We start from the raw sequence: 14,621 nt of genomic DNA, 5'->3' as shown, positions 1-14,621 counted from the left end.
AACAGTTGTTCAAGCTGCTTGATTATTTTTAAGAGTGTCATGGAGACTTCTGAAGCCAAAATGTGTAATAATCACTGATAAATATTGCCTAGTAAAATTTACTAAGAGCAGAATTCTAGGAAAAGATGTATTTCAAAGTGTCCTCCCCAAAACCGTGCAACTTCATACTCTTCCTAGTTTTGTATCTATTTCCCCAAACTAGGTATAATCAAGCGTTTAAATTTCTGCCATGGGATTTAATTTTAATGAAATCATTGCCTATAACTACTCCAGCTCTTAAGTTTTAACTCATTCTTTCTTTTTGTTCAATTTATCTAATGCCCAGAGTGGTCTCTACGGCAGCCAGAGTCCAGCCAAAAAATGGAATCCACATAGCAATTTGAACAGGGAAAGTCTTATAAAGAAGTACTAACTATTTACCCAGGATTAACTACTAAGAAGGAACAGAAGAGAACTCTAAGGAATAACCTAGGGTGAAAGGAGAGAAGCAAAGGGAGTACTTGTAAGGGGTGCCTCCTCTCCAAAGCTGAAACTCAGATCTCATGGAGACTGTGGTGGCAGCACACTGGGTGACAGAAGGTAGCTGGGCTACTCTAGTCACCAATGTTCCATGGTAGGAGGGCCAGTTGGTGAGCAAGGAACTGCACACTGGGACTGGCAAGCAGGAAACGCTGCTGTGCTGCCAGCAGGCAAAGGTGGAACGCAGGGAGCCCCAGAGAGGAACTGACAAGAAAATTTGCTAGAGGGCTGGCACCACTGGGCATCCCACACCCAGACACCAATGGCAACAAAGAGCAAACAGGGACAGACGTACGCCTAAACCCTGTCTCCCACGGCGTCCCTCCGACACCCTGAATGGATTAAGTGTACACATGCCAGCTGGAAAAGCAGATCCAACAAGGTAATGAAAGGTAGATTTGGAACTAAAATGCAACAAATTGATAACTAACATAGTTTCTAATACCATTCCTCGCAAAAAGCAATCAGGGATCCATGAAGAGATGTCAGATTCCAGGGCTAGAGCACAATAAATTCAAGATGAGCACTGAATATCTTGTTATGCCTAAAAGTAAGAAGTGCTTAAAAAAAAATGACAGGGTAAAGTTGTAAGGATAGAAAAGTCAGAGTAATAGGGCTCCTACTGGTCAAAGCTGGGACAATTTGAGTATCAAAAAAATTAAGTACACTAATGAATTCTACACTAGTAGGGAAAAAACAGGTATATGAGTCCAAATAAGTAGTGGATAGATGAATAACTATAGAGCTAGATATAATACATAGACATACAAATGCACAGCTGTATAAATGGATACACAGATACAGGTTAAAAAGCATAGGTACAAAGATACAGAGATACCTAAAGAAAGAAGGAAGGAAAATCGCTAATGTGGAAGGGATGCTGGAATTGGAAAAATTATTATTTTGTAGCCATCATGCAAACATTCGTTCATGAAGGAATCAACGGATGCTAAACCCAAAGGGCAATCTTGTAAAAGAGCAGGATATCCTCATCATCTTAAGTTTTGGAGGAAAGGTAAGGAGGGAGGAAGGAAGGCGAATACGTAGTACGCGATAATCTGGAAAATGGCCCCAAAGATACCAGGTCCTAATTCCTAACTTCTAAATGATACTTTATTTGGACAAAGAGTCTTTGCAGATGTGATTAAGGTCGTTGAGATGCAAAGACTATCCTGGATTATCAGGGTGGGCACTAAATGCCATCACAAATGTTCTTAAAAGAGAGGGGCAGAAAGAGATTCCACACACAGAAAGCTTCAGAGGTTTGAAGATGAGGGTGTTGAAGATTGAAGTGATGCTGTCACAAGCTAAGGAATTCGCCCTGTCACCAAAAGCTGAAAGAGGCAAGGAATATATTATTCCCTAGAGGCTCAAGACCCTTGATTTCGGACTTCCGGCCTCCAGAACCACAAAAAAGATTAAGTTCTATTGTTTTAAGCTACCACAAAAACAATCCTTCAACTTTTCTCTCCTCTCACCATGTACTAAAAGGAGCAAGAAAAAAACCACACTACACTTATTAAATACTCTGGCTGGAAATATCCTTGGGTACATTATCCTGTTGGTTTGGTACATTTTCTAATTTCCACATAACTATATGCAACAGTGTTGTTAAACTTCCTGCAACTGCGTAAGAAAGATCCACCCTCTTCTTTTTTTTTTTTTTACATTTTTTATTGATTCATAATCATTTTACAGTGTTGTGTCAAATTCCAGTGTTCACCCTCTTCTTTAAGTTTCTAGTAATATTTACCTAATTTTCCTAAAAGTCTTATCAAAGACGAGAAGGCTTCTATTAATAGCTTCTTCAAGACACTTCAGACCCTGACTAACACTCTCCTCAAAGCCCACAATTCAGTCTAAAGCCACTCTCCACATTTTTGGTTTTTGTAATAACAGCACTCTACTTCCAGGTTAATAAAATCTATTAAGTAGTTATTGCTTTATGTAACAAACTACCCCAAAACTTAGTAGCCTACAACAATAAGCATTACTATCTCACACAGCCTCTGGGGGTTAGAATCCAAAAGTGGCCTAGCTGGATGGTTCTACTCAAAGCCTCTCATGAGGCTGCAGTCAGGCTACCAACCAGCGATGGAGTCACCTGAAAGGTTTACTGGGACTAGAGAACCTGCATCTAAGTTCATTCACACGGTTGTGGCAGGTTTTAGATGCCTGCTGGGTGCTGGCTGTTGGCTCCTCGTGGGCCTTGTCATAGGCCGCTGCAGTGCCCTTACAATATGAAAGCTGGTAACCCCCAGAGCAAGTAATGAGAGAGGGAGAAAGAGAGAGAGATAACACCCCCAAAAGAGAAGCCACAGCCTTTATAACCTAATCTCAGAAATGACACACTGTCACTTTTCCTTACGCTATTGGTCACACAGATCAATCCTGGGAAGGGAATACACAAAGGTGTGAATAGTAGGAGACAAGGATTATAGGTTGTCATCTTGGAGGCTGACTACAAGAGGCATGGTCCAGATATAGAGCAAGCTAGAATGCACAATGAATTTGATTTACTGATGTAGTATAAGGAAAAAGGTCTCCATTAAAACTACATTGTCACAGTAATAATCACAATTAAGCTCAGAGAAAAAATGTAATTTTGGTACACTACTCGATATAATAATCAATAATATTTACATAGCCATAATAATATAAATATTACAGGTGATGTCTAACAAATTCCAGAATTGAAAATCATTCTATAGATTAAGTATGGAAGCATGATTACAATTATTGAACAGAATACAAATATTACCACCTTTGACAAATGCTATAATACAAGCACAAATTTCAAAAGCTAAGTGGTGAAAGGAGCTAAAGAAGGATAAGGAAGGACAAACACACTTTTAGATTCATCTTAGGGACAAATAGTATTTTCTATAGTTACGGAGTAAGAAACAGAGGCATAGTCAATAAAGGAACTAAAAACATTACATAATAATACAGGGGAACAGGGGAACGGGGTAAGTCAAATCCCTACCCACAAGAGTAAAAAGTCAACAGATAGGTCATAAGTTGTTAATCAAAGAAAAAAAGGTATAACCTTAATATTATAGATACAGAAATATACACATGATAAATAAAAAATGAAAACAGAAAAGATTAAAAGTCTATTCTCCCTAAAAGGAAAAATGGGTGGAGGACAGGCAGAACAGAAAATTACAGCTTTTTGGGGTTTTTTTGAGGTAACACTGGTTTATAACATGTAAGTTTCATAGGTCTAACATTATAATTTGACTTATATATATATATAATTCTTCATCACGGCACGCTCACCACCAAAGTCCAGTTTCCATCACCATACATGTGACCCTCTTAATCCATATGGCCCTCACCTAACTGTCTTACCATTCTGGTAACCACCAACCTGTTCTCTGTATCTGTTTTTGTTTAGTTTTGTTTAGATTTCATGAGCAAAATCATACAGTATTTGTCTTTCTCCATCTGGCTTATTGCACTTAACATAATACTCTCTATGTCCATTAGTGTTGTTGCAAATAGCAAGACTTCATTCTTTTTCATGGCTGAGTAGTATTTGATTGTGTGTGTGTGTGTGTGTGTGTATATATATATATATATATATATATATATACACAAACCACATCTTCTCTATCCATGCATCCATCAGTGGCATTAAGGTTGTTTCCATATCTTGGCTATTGTAAAAAATGCTGCAATGAAAATAAGGTTGCATATATCTTTTGAAATTAGTGTTTTCATATTCTTCAGGTAACTGTTTAGAAGTGAAACAGATGAATCATACGGCATTTCTATTAATTTTTTGAGGAACTGCCATTCTGTCTTCCACAGTGGCTGCACCAATCTACATTCCCACCAACAATAATTGAGGGTTCCCTCTCCTTCACATCCTCTCCAAACTTTTGATAATCACCATCCCAGTGGGCCTGAAGGGAGATCTTATTGGGGTTTTGGTTCGCATCTCCTTAATAACTAGTGATGCTGAACATCTTTTCATGTGCCTATTGGACATTTGTATGTCTTCTTTGGAAAAAGTTCTATTCAGATTCTCTGCCTATTTTTCAATCAGGCTGTTTGTTTTTTTGTTGTTGAATTATATAAGTTCTTTATATATTTTTACTTTGCCCTTACCAGACAGATATGACTTACAAATATCTTCTCCCATTTTGTAGGCTGTCTTTTCATTTTGCTGATGGCTTCCTTTGCTGTGCAAAAGCTTTTTAGTTTGATGCCATCCCATTTATTTTTGCTTTTATTTCCTTTGCGTAAGGAGACATATCCAAAAAGATACTGCTAAGATCAATGTCAAAGAGCACACTGCCTATGCTTTCTTCTAGGAATGTTATGGTTTCAGAATTTATATTCAAATCTTTAATCCATTTTGAGTTAATTTTTCTATATGGGTTAAGACAGTGGTCTAGTTTTGTTTTTTTGCACGGAGGTGTCCAGTTTTCCCAACACCATTTACTGAAGAGACTTTCCTTTCTATATTGTACATTCTTTGCTGTTTTGTCTTAATTAGTTGTCCGTACATGTGTGGGTTTATTTCTGAGTTCTCAATTCTGTTCCATTGACCTGTGTTTTCTGTCAATAACACGCTATTTTGATTAGTACAGTTTTGTAGTTTAATTTGAAATCAGAGAATGTGATATGTCCAGCTTTGTTCATTTTTCTCAGGATGACTTTGGCTATTCTAGGTCTTTTGTGATTCCATGTAAATTTTAGGATTTTTTTGTTCTATTTCTGTGAAAAATATTGTTGGGATTTTGATAGGGATTGCATTGAGTCTGCAGATTGTTTTAGGTAATACAGACATTTTAACAATGTTAATTCTTTCAATTCATGAACATAGGATATCTTTCCATTTCTTTGTGTCTTCTTCAATTTCTTTTAACAATGTCTTAGAATTTTCAGTGTACAGATCTTTCACCTCCCTGGTTAAATTTATTTCAACATATTTTGTTCTTTTTGTTGTGATTATAAATGGGATTGTTTTCTTAATTGCTCTTCCTGCAAAGGTTCATTGTTGGTGTATAAAACTGCAACACAGTATGTTAATTTTGTACCCTACAACTTTATTATATTTGTTTATTATTTCTAATAGTTTTGATTAAATCTTTAGGGTTTTCTATGTATAAAATCAGGTCATCCGAAACATAGTTGAAGTTTTACTTTTTCCTTTCCAATCTGGTTGCCTTTTGTTTCTTTTCTTGCCTGATTTCTTTAGCTAAGATTTCCAACACTATGCTGAATAAGAGTGGCGAGAGTGAGCATCCTTGTCTTTTTCCTGATCTTAGAAGGATAGCTTGTAGTTTTTCACCACAGAGTATGATGTTAGCTACAGGTCTGCTGTGTATGGCCTTATTATGTTTAAAAGTATGTCCCTTCTTTAACCATCTTACTTCACTGAAAGTTTTTATCTAAAATAGATGTTGGAAACTGTTGAATACTTTTTCTGCATCTATTAAGATAATCATAAGATTTTTATACTTCATTTTGTTAATGTGGGGTAGAATATTAATTGATTTGCAAATACTGACCCATCCTTGCATCCCTGGAATGAAACTCACTTGATCATGGTGTATGATCTGTATGTACTGTATTTGGTTTGCTTAATATTTTGTTAAGGATTTTTGCATCTATGCTCACCAGAGATAATTTTCTTTTTTGTGTCTTGTCCTTATCTAGTTTTGGTATCAGAGTAATGGTGGCCTCACAAAATGTGTTAAAAAGAACTCCCCCCTCCTCAATTTTTTGGAACAGTTTGAGAAGGGCAGGTACTAAATCTTCTTTGACTGTTTCATAGAATTCACCAATAAAGTCATGTGGTCCTGGACTTCAGTTTTTTGGGACGTTTTTGACTACCATTTCAATCTCCTTACCAGTGATCAGTACATTCAGATTTTGTATATCTTCATGATTCTGTCTTGAAAGGCTGTAAGATTCTAAGAACTTACCCATTTCTTATAGGTTGTCCAACTTGTTGGCATATAGCTGTTCACAGTAGTCTCTTATAATCCTTTGTATTTTTATAGTATACACTGTAACTTTTCCTCATTCATTTCTGATTGTATTTATTTGAGTCTTCTTCTTTTTCTTAGTGAGTCTAGCTAAAGGTTTGTCAATTTTGTCTTTTCAAAGAAACAGCTCTTAGTTTCACTGATCTTTCCTATTGTCTTTATAGTCTCTATTCACTCACTTCCACTCTGACTTTTATTATGTCCTTCCTGCTGCTGACTTCGGGCTTCACTTGTTCTTACCCTAGCTCCTTCAGATGTAAGATTAGATTATTTACGGGATTTTTCTTGTCTCTTGAAGTAGGCCTATATTGCTACAGACTTCTGTCTCAGAACTGCTTTTGCTGTATCATAGTTTCGGTATGTCACAGTTTCATTTTCATTTATCCAATAGATTTGGGTATGACATAGTTTCATTTTTACTCATCCTCAGGTATTAATTTCTCCTTTGATTTCTTCATTGACCCAATAGGTGCTCAGTAGCATGCTGTTTAGTCTCTACCTATTTGTGATTTTTTTCCAGCTTCCTTCTTGTAGTTGATCAATCTTCTTAAGAGACTTGTTTTGCATCCCAACATATGATCTATCCTTAAGAATGCTCCATGCGCACTTGAGAAGAATGTGTATTCTGCTGCTTTTGGATAGAATGTTCTATATTTATCTATAATTCTGGTCTAATGCTTCATTTAAGGCTAATGTTTCCTTGTTGACATCCACCACTCATGCACCACCCTGCGGTTCTGGATGCCACTACGGTTAGAAGGCCAGAGTCATGTGCACTGCCTCCACTGCTGCTACCTCATCCTCTGGGGCTGTGGGCTCAGCCACCGTGGCCAGAGGGTGGAACTGCAGGCACCACCTCCACTGTTCCCCACCCCGTTCTACCTCTTCTGTGTGTTTTAGTCCATCCACCTTCAGATGTGTGGATCTCTCCAGAATCCTGCTGTGTTAGGCAGAGGAAATTGTTGAGTTGTGGATATTTTATAAGTTGCAGACTGAAGGGGAAAGAAAGGATCATTTCATGCTGCCATGGTCCTGATGTCACTCTCCAAGAAATTACTGCTTTTTATTGACTATTCTTTATTAGCTTGGTTTTGTGACTTGTTTTTGAATTTTCTTAGACATATGCTTCTATTACTTTGACTTTTAAACCTATTCCAATGTATAAAGGACACTGATGTTAAAATTATTTGAAAACAATAATGCAATACACATCAAAAGTCACAAAAATATGTATACTCTTTGACCAAGCAATTCTGCTCCCAGGAATTTATCCTAATTAAATAATTATACATCTGTATAACAATGTACAAATAAAAATATTAAGTATGGCATTGTTTATAATGGCAAAAATAATTAAAATAATATGAGTAAAAGATCAGTTAATAAATAATGGTACATAACAAAAACTAGAATATTACGCATCTATTATAGTTAATGTAGATTCTTTTTACTGACACGAAAAGATAATCACAATATGCTATTGAATGAAAAAGAGGTTACAAAACTACATATAGCAAAACTCCGTTTCTGAAGTTTATATGCATAGAAAGGTAAAGAGGCATATGCATACTTATATGTGCACAGAGTCTAAAAATAATGCTAAAATGTTAAACCACCTAGAAGATTGTATTAAGGTTGAATTTTTAAGTATTTTTCTGTATCATCTGAGTGATCTGTATATCCTACTTTTACAATGTGAAAAACTGTGTACTTAAAAAAATAATGTGCATACACTTTGACTCTGTAATTCTACATGCAGAAACCAACTTTTAAAAATAACAAGATGAGTATGAAGCTGTCTGCATAAGAATATTTATGGTAAAGTCTAAGAAAAAAACAGGAATATTCTGTATTCTATTGGTCAAGGTCCAGTCAGGGAATTAAAAACATATCAATTATTTTAACAAAGAAAAATTTTTTTAACAAAGAGAATTTAATATAAAAAAAGAAAATGAGGTATTTGAAAACTAATAAGGCAAAAAAAGAACACAAAGGTTATCAAAATAACAGAAAATTACAAGTGTTGGCAAGGAGGTGGAGAAATTGGAACCCTTGTGCACAGCTAGTGAAAATGTAAAGTAGTGCAGACCCCAACAAAAACAGTATGGTGGCTCCTTACAAAATTAAAAATAAAATTACAAGATCCAGTAATTCCACGGCTGGGTATATACCCAAAAGATAAAAAGCAGGAATTTGAACAGATATGTGTACACCATGTTCATAACAGTATTATTTCTGATAGCCAAAAGGTAGAAGCAATCCAAGCGTTCACTGATAGATGAAGAAATAAACAAAATGGTACATATACATACAATGGACTATATTCAGGCATATAAAGGAAAGAAATTCTGCCACATGCTACAACATGGATGAATCTTGAGAACATTATGCTAAGTGAAACAAGCCAGTCACAAAAGGACAAATTTTGTATGATTCTACTTATATGAGATGCCAATTGCAGTTGGCTGAACCCAGAGATACGGAAGCCGTGGATACAAAAGGCTGATTACACTATGCCATTTTATACAAGGGACATATGCATCTGCAGATTTTAGTATCCTTGGCGGGGGGGGGGGGGGTTCCTTAAACCAATCTCCAACAGATACCAACTGTATAAGAATAATTCAAAGTCATCTTATGTTCCTACAGGGTTTTTCAACTTACTTGATTGGTTAGAATTGGAGTTGCTCTGGTGCTGCTTTTCCATGAAAGGTAGGAGTAAATGCATTCCGAGTTAATGAAACCACAGCAAGAACACGAAAAAACAACTTCAAGTGCTTGCAGCATGATAGAAACCATCTTAATAAGGGGCTTTTGACTGCATGGTTCAGCATCTCAGTGTCCAGTATATACACATAATTAGCTAATCATCACTTTTTAAAATCACAATTTCGAAATAACCACTTACCAAACACTATTCCTTTAGCAAATGGAGGAAACAATTCTGAATGTCGAAACAAGTTTTTGTGAATTTGCCATAGTTCTTTGTGTAGTTTCTTAAAGTCACTGTATCTCTTCCACACAATTATCTAAAGAGAGAAGAAAATTAAATGTGTATCTCACAGGGAAATAATTTAGGTTCAGATATCTAACAATAAATAATCTTCTCATTAAAGTGCTCAAAATTGTCACGCAAAGGCAAATAAATATGTTCCAAACAATATGGTTAACTGTCTGAAATTCACTAATACTACTTGCTTTAAAAATATAAAGCAGCAATTCTTCCTCCAAGTGTTCTGTCTGGCTTTTAAATTTCATTGTAAGCAAGTACTGTTTTCTTCACACTAGAAAAATAAAGTCTACACTACATAAAATGTCACTTAACCTCTTCAAAAATCAATGACTACTGGCTGGAAATTAGCTAGATCTCAAAATATATATTTGTCTCAAAAATAGCATGTTTATAAACACAAAATATTAATTTAGACAAGTTTTAAACACAAAGAACATATTCAGCATTTGCCTAAAAGGATACATATTCCGAAAAACACTAAAGAAGAAATGGCTTTGTAGGAAGTAATCAACCTAAACTTTTGCATTTCCTAAATCTCAACGAAAACAGTAGTAGGATTTCTGGAGGCAAGGTAAAGTCTGATCAGAATACCACTAAAATTAGTGTATTTTAAAAAATAATAATAATAAAATAACAATCATTTAGATTACATAACATGTAAAAGTAAGCTTACCTTTGTTAGTCTGAATTATTGTCTAAACTTATTTAGATTAAATTAGAAGGAAAAAACACTTAAAAAAAAAAAAAGGATGACACATGGCCTTGTTATCACTGATTTTGCCCCTCAGTCTCCACAGAAAAGGGTAAAACTGAGTTTTAAATTCCATTACCTGGTATACTGGTGTCTTTGCTTCTGAAAACCTAATAATTGCACTTCTAATAAACTCAATGGTATAATGCTAATAAGCAAATCTTAGGTCAAACATGTAACCAAGTGTGATTTATGACTTACTTGTCAAAAAACCTACGCTCTGCACGTAAGACACTCTTCACTGAACTTGGTCACACTATCAAAAACTCTACCATGATTAGTAAGTATCCTGCTTTTAATATAGGAGACTTGATTTTAATCCTCGGAAACTAGTTAGACTGTAATAGGAATTAATTTAAACTGCTTCCTCCTGATCCTTCCTTTTATTCATTTACTCAATAACAAAAATAGTCAACGAAACAAGTATTTTCATGACCCTACTTCATACTAGGCACTGCCTTGGCACAAGGATGAAGAAATAAGAAATACAGTCCCTCCTTTAAAGTTAGGAAGAGGCGGAAGGATATAGCTCGGTGGTAGAGCACGTATTTAGCATGCAAGAGGTCCCAGGTTCAATCTCCAGTACCTCCATTAAAAATAAGTAAATAAATAAAAACCCAATTACCTCCCCCACAAAATAAAATAATAAATAAATAAAATTTTTAATAAAAAAATTAAGTTAGGAAGAATAAGCTAACAGAATAACTACATCACAAGATGGTGTGATAAATGCTGAAAAGGATACCATAGAAGGAGCACCTACAAAAGGTACTGACTTAGGTGAGCATACTGAAGGGAAGTAATGACCAGACCAACAAAAATAAAGCGGGACAGAAGTGTTTGGGAACGAAGTATTTAAAAGGAGAGTAGGATGCCAAATATAATTATTAAACTTTTAGCTTTTGCAACTGGATAAATGGTGCTATTTTCTAACGTGAAGAGAAAAGGAGAAGAAGCTATTCTGAGATAAGAACAAAGTTCAATTTTAGACATAATTTTATTTTGGTGCATTTGAGGCATTTAACTAGAGATGTCCAATAGAATAGACAAGTTTGGAGTTCGAAGAGCAAGAACTAAGCAACATGTATTAATTGGGTCATCAAGAGAGAGGTGGTAACCACTCAGAAAAGATTTCTCCGCATTTGTAACAAGATGAGGAGTCTAACAACTGAATGATAGGGAACCCTGGCACTGAGGGGCCAGCGAGAAGTAAGGAAGAGGAAACCAACTGCAAAGTAAGTGTTTAAGAAGCTCAACTGTGCCATGAGACAGGACACTTGGGTGGAAGAAGACATTTTACTTTAAATGGAAGTGAACGAGATACATACTGATAGCAGAGAACCAACAGTGCCAGTCAAAGAGTAAAAAGAGCTGAGAGCCAAACCAACACCTGAAAAGAAAAAGGTCTCAGGACAGGCAGACTACAAGGGATTTTAAATTCTCATATTATTTGCTTCTCTGTAGTTTCTAATTTTGATACATTAACACAATGCCACCACGGGAAAAAAACAGTGTTATTTTTATATTTTTAAAATAGATCAAATTAGAATGGTACTACATTGCCAAGGGCTTAAGGGGGAAATGGGTGATGGACTTGTGACAGTCATCTTACATAAGCCATTATAAGCCTAAAAGCCATTATAAACTAGGCATTGATAGCTATTCAGAAGCTACTGTAGCTGATGAAAACAACACAATTTGCAGATAAAATTTACATTCTAGTTAGGGTCATTTTAAAATAAAGGCAGAGTAACTTATGGGACAAAAGGTAACAATCTAATCACAATAGTGATAATAATACCATGGCATATAAACCAACAGATAGTCTGCAGAGCAAGAATTAGCACTCACAAGGTGCAAATCTCTGTTTCTTCACCATAGCCTAATTTATTCATGGACATATTCCTTACTCTCAACACTAGAACTGTAGAAGTGAAATATCTAAAAGCAAATATAAACCCTCAAAAAAATGCAGGAAACCAAAGCACTGTAAAAATGTGTTCATCCACTGTCTCCTTTTCTTCTTACTCCTTTTAAGTTGGACATTTCTAGGATCTTCAAAACAGAAAAATGAACAAAAGCACACTTCCATTACATCAGCAAATACTGATGCTTATAATTGGACGACACAGAGTCCCAAAAGATACAAGTATTTTCTCTACTGATCAATTCTTACCTATCAGAGGAAAAAAAAAATTATATTAACAGCTATTGTTCTATCAAACCAACGCTGCAGAAATTTCTTATCCATTAAAGTTATTCTGAGTAAAATTCCTCAGTGATAATCATAGAGTATAAATTTAATGAAAGCTTAATTTTCATTAAAAAACATTCCCTTACTTCCTACATAAAACAAATGCTTTCTTTTCAGATAATTTCACTTAATGATACAAAAAAACTTTAGACCTTTTGTATTTTACAAAACCACTCAATTCAATTAACTTTGTCCTAACTATACTCTCACATAGTATTTAAAATTTGCTGGATTATCTTTTTTCTTACAACCAACGTCATCACCATACTATCTGCTTATGGACTTTCTTTTCCTCTTTCTTCAAGAGCCTTTTCTTTCCCTTGACACATTTCTGAATGTGCTCAAATAGTTTTTCTAAAACTATTTTATTTATGAAATAACTTAAAAGTTAGAGATTTGACATAATACATAGGCAGTCCTATTTCAGTTCTTCACATTTCCCAAATTTCCCCAGTGAAATTTACTACCTATAGAGAAAGAGAGCTATAGGTTCCTTTTTGAAAGGGGGGGGGGCACAACACCTCCAGCTCTTTCTTTACCTTCTGCAGGTGTTCACGATCTAGAGAATCTACTGAACAAAAGGCCACATTAACTACTCCTGTCCCTTCCTCAGCTATCCCCATGCTGCTCCTAATGAATAAAAATCTAGAGGGAATTTTTTAAAGATTTTAAAAAAAAGTTATCCTGGATAGATTGTTTGGTTTTGGTTTAGTTGTGGGGGGGTGCATAATTCGGTTTATTTATTTATTTATTTATTTATTTATTTATTTATTTAATGGAAGTACTGGGGATTGACCCAGGACCTCATGCACAATAAGCATGTGCTCTACCACTGAGCTATACGGTGTCCCCAGATAAATTTTTTATCCTGGATAATTTTAAATTATTTACTCCATGTGAGTATTTTAGCATCCTTATGAAGAAAATACAGCTATCTGTAGCATGTGCCAAGGGGTGTGTGTGTGTGAAAGCAGCTAAATTTCTCAAGTTTTGTAAGGACAGCATATTATTAGCCCTATATTTGGTTAGACTAACAGTTACATCTACTGATACTCAACACCCCTGTGATGTCTAACTAAATTCTAAAGCAGTAAATAAATAAATCAGTTAACAGAGAGAAAATGAAAAGAAAGGAAACTGAAACAAATTCTAGGCAGTGAATTCCTCTCCTAAAAGTGAATTTCAATGTTTAAATGAAATACATGAGTAACTAAAAACTGTTGTTATAATTTCAAGGGTATTCTACATTTTAAGAAGCCAACTAGACAGAAGACATCCTTTTGAAAATGTTATACCATTTCTAACCAAGGGCCATGCAATCATCTAACTAAAGGACACTTACAAGAGTGTTCTGATGAATGGTTTCACCAACAGTTGTTATTATAAAAGAGTTTTCCCCAAAAAAGGATTAAGGAAATGGCAGAGAGCATGTTCATGGATAGGTTGGTTCAGGATTCTCCCTGGAAAAGGGGAACATCAAGCTACAAACTACAGCACAGCAATCAGACAATGTATTCAAAGAAAATACAACCCATTTTAAATTCTAACAGAGTTGTAAATTTTCAAAAGCAGAATAGCCTGATATTGACTATTAATTTAAATTAATTAGTAGAATTCTAAGGAAGAGTTCATACTAATCAACTGGCAAAGAGTACTTTCATTAATCAATGGAACAAAATAATTTCACTGACATTTTGAAAAGATATAGATATAGCCTTTTCTTCCAAAATAACATTACAGTATTCTCTTCCTGGCTGGGGGAGAGGGGGCCATAGGGGGAAAGATATCTTAAAACCCCTAAGGAAAATAGTATCAAAGCTTTTAAAAATGTGTCTTTCATTTAACTCTTTTTAACCAAAGAAAAAAAAACAAACATCAGACCAGATATAGTAAGAAATGGTAATGTATACAAGCTAAAATAGTGTCTAAACATGCGTCACACAATCAAACCAAGTATGAATCAAGCCAGGTATGCAGGAAGGAGTAGTGGAGCTTGTGGCTAAATAGAAAATACATAGCCCACCTGAAGACATTATCATTCAATTGAAAACTAAAAAAACCTTACAGAATCAAGACTGC

At 35.2% G+C, this 14,621-nt stretch overlaps 1 protein-coding gene across 5 annotated transcripts in view; it reads right to left on the bottom strand.

Annotated features, from left to right (window-relative positions):
• The window catches only part of RPS6KC1 (ribosomal protein S6 kinase C1), a 141,611-nt gene that overhangs the window by 115,626 nt on the left and 11,364 nt on the right, over positions 1-14,621 (bottom strand). For 4 of the 5 annotated variants that reach the window (XR_012063509.1, XM_006198767.3, XM_072948525.1 and 1 more), the window contains exon 3: positions 9,433-9,553. Coding sequence is in view for 3 of the 5 variants with exons in the window: in XM_006198767.3 (XP_006198829.1) it covers positions 9,433-9,553 (121 nt within the window). In the remaining 2 variants the exon portion in view is untranslated. Of the gene's footprint in view, positions 1-9,432; positions 9,554-13,884; positions 13,905-14,621 lie in introns of those variants that run through there. The other variant, XM_072948526.1, reaches the window with a different exon arrangement.

This window comes from Vicugna pacos, chromosome 23 (genome assembly GCF_048564905.1).
Source record: "Vicugna pacos chromosome 23, VicPac4, whole genome shotgun sequence".
Taxonomy (NCBI): Eukaryota; Metazoa; Chordata; class Mammalia; order Artiodactyla; family Camelidae; genus Vicugna; species Vicugna pacos.
This window is presented reverse-complemented; position numbering and strand designations above follow the sequence as displayed.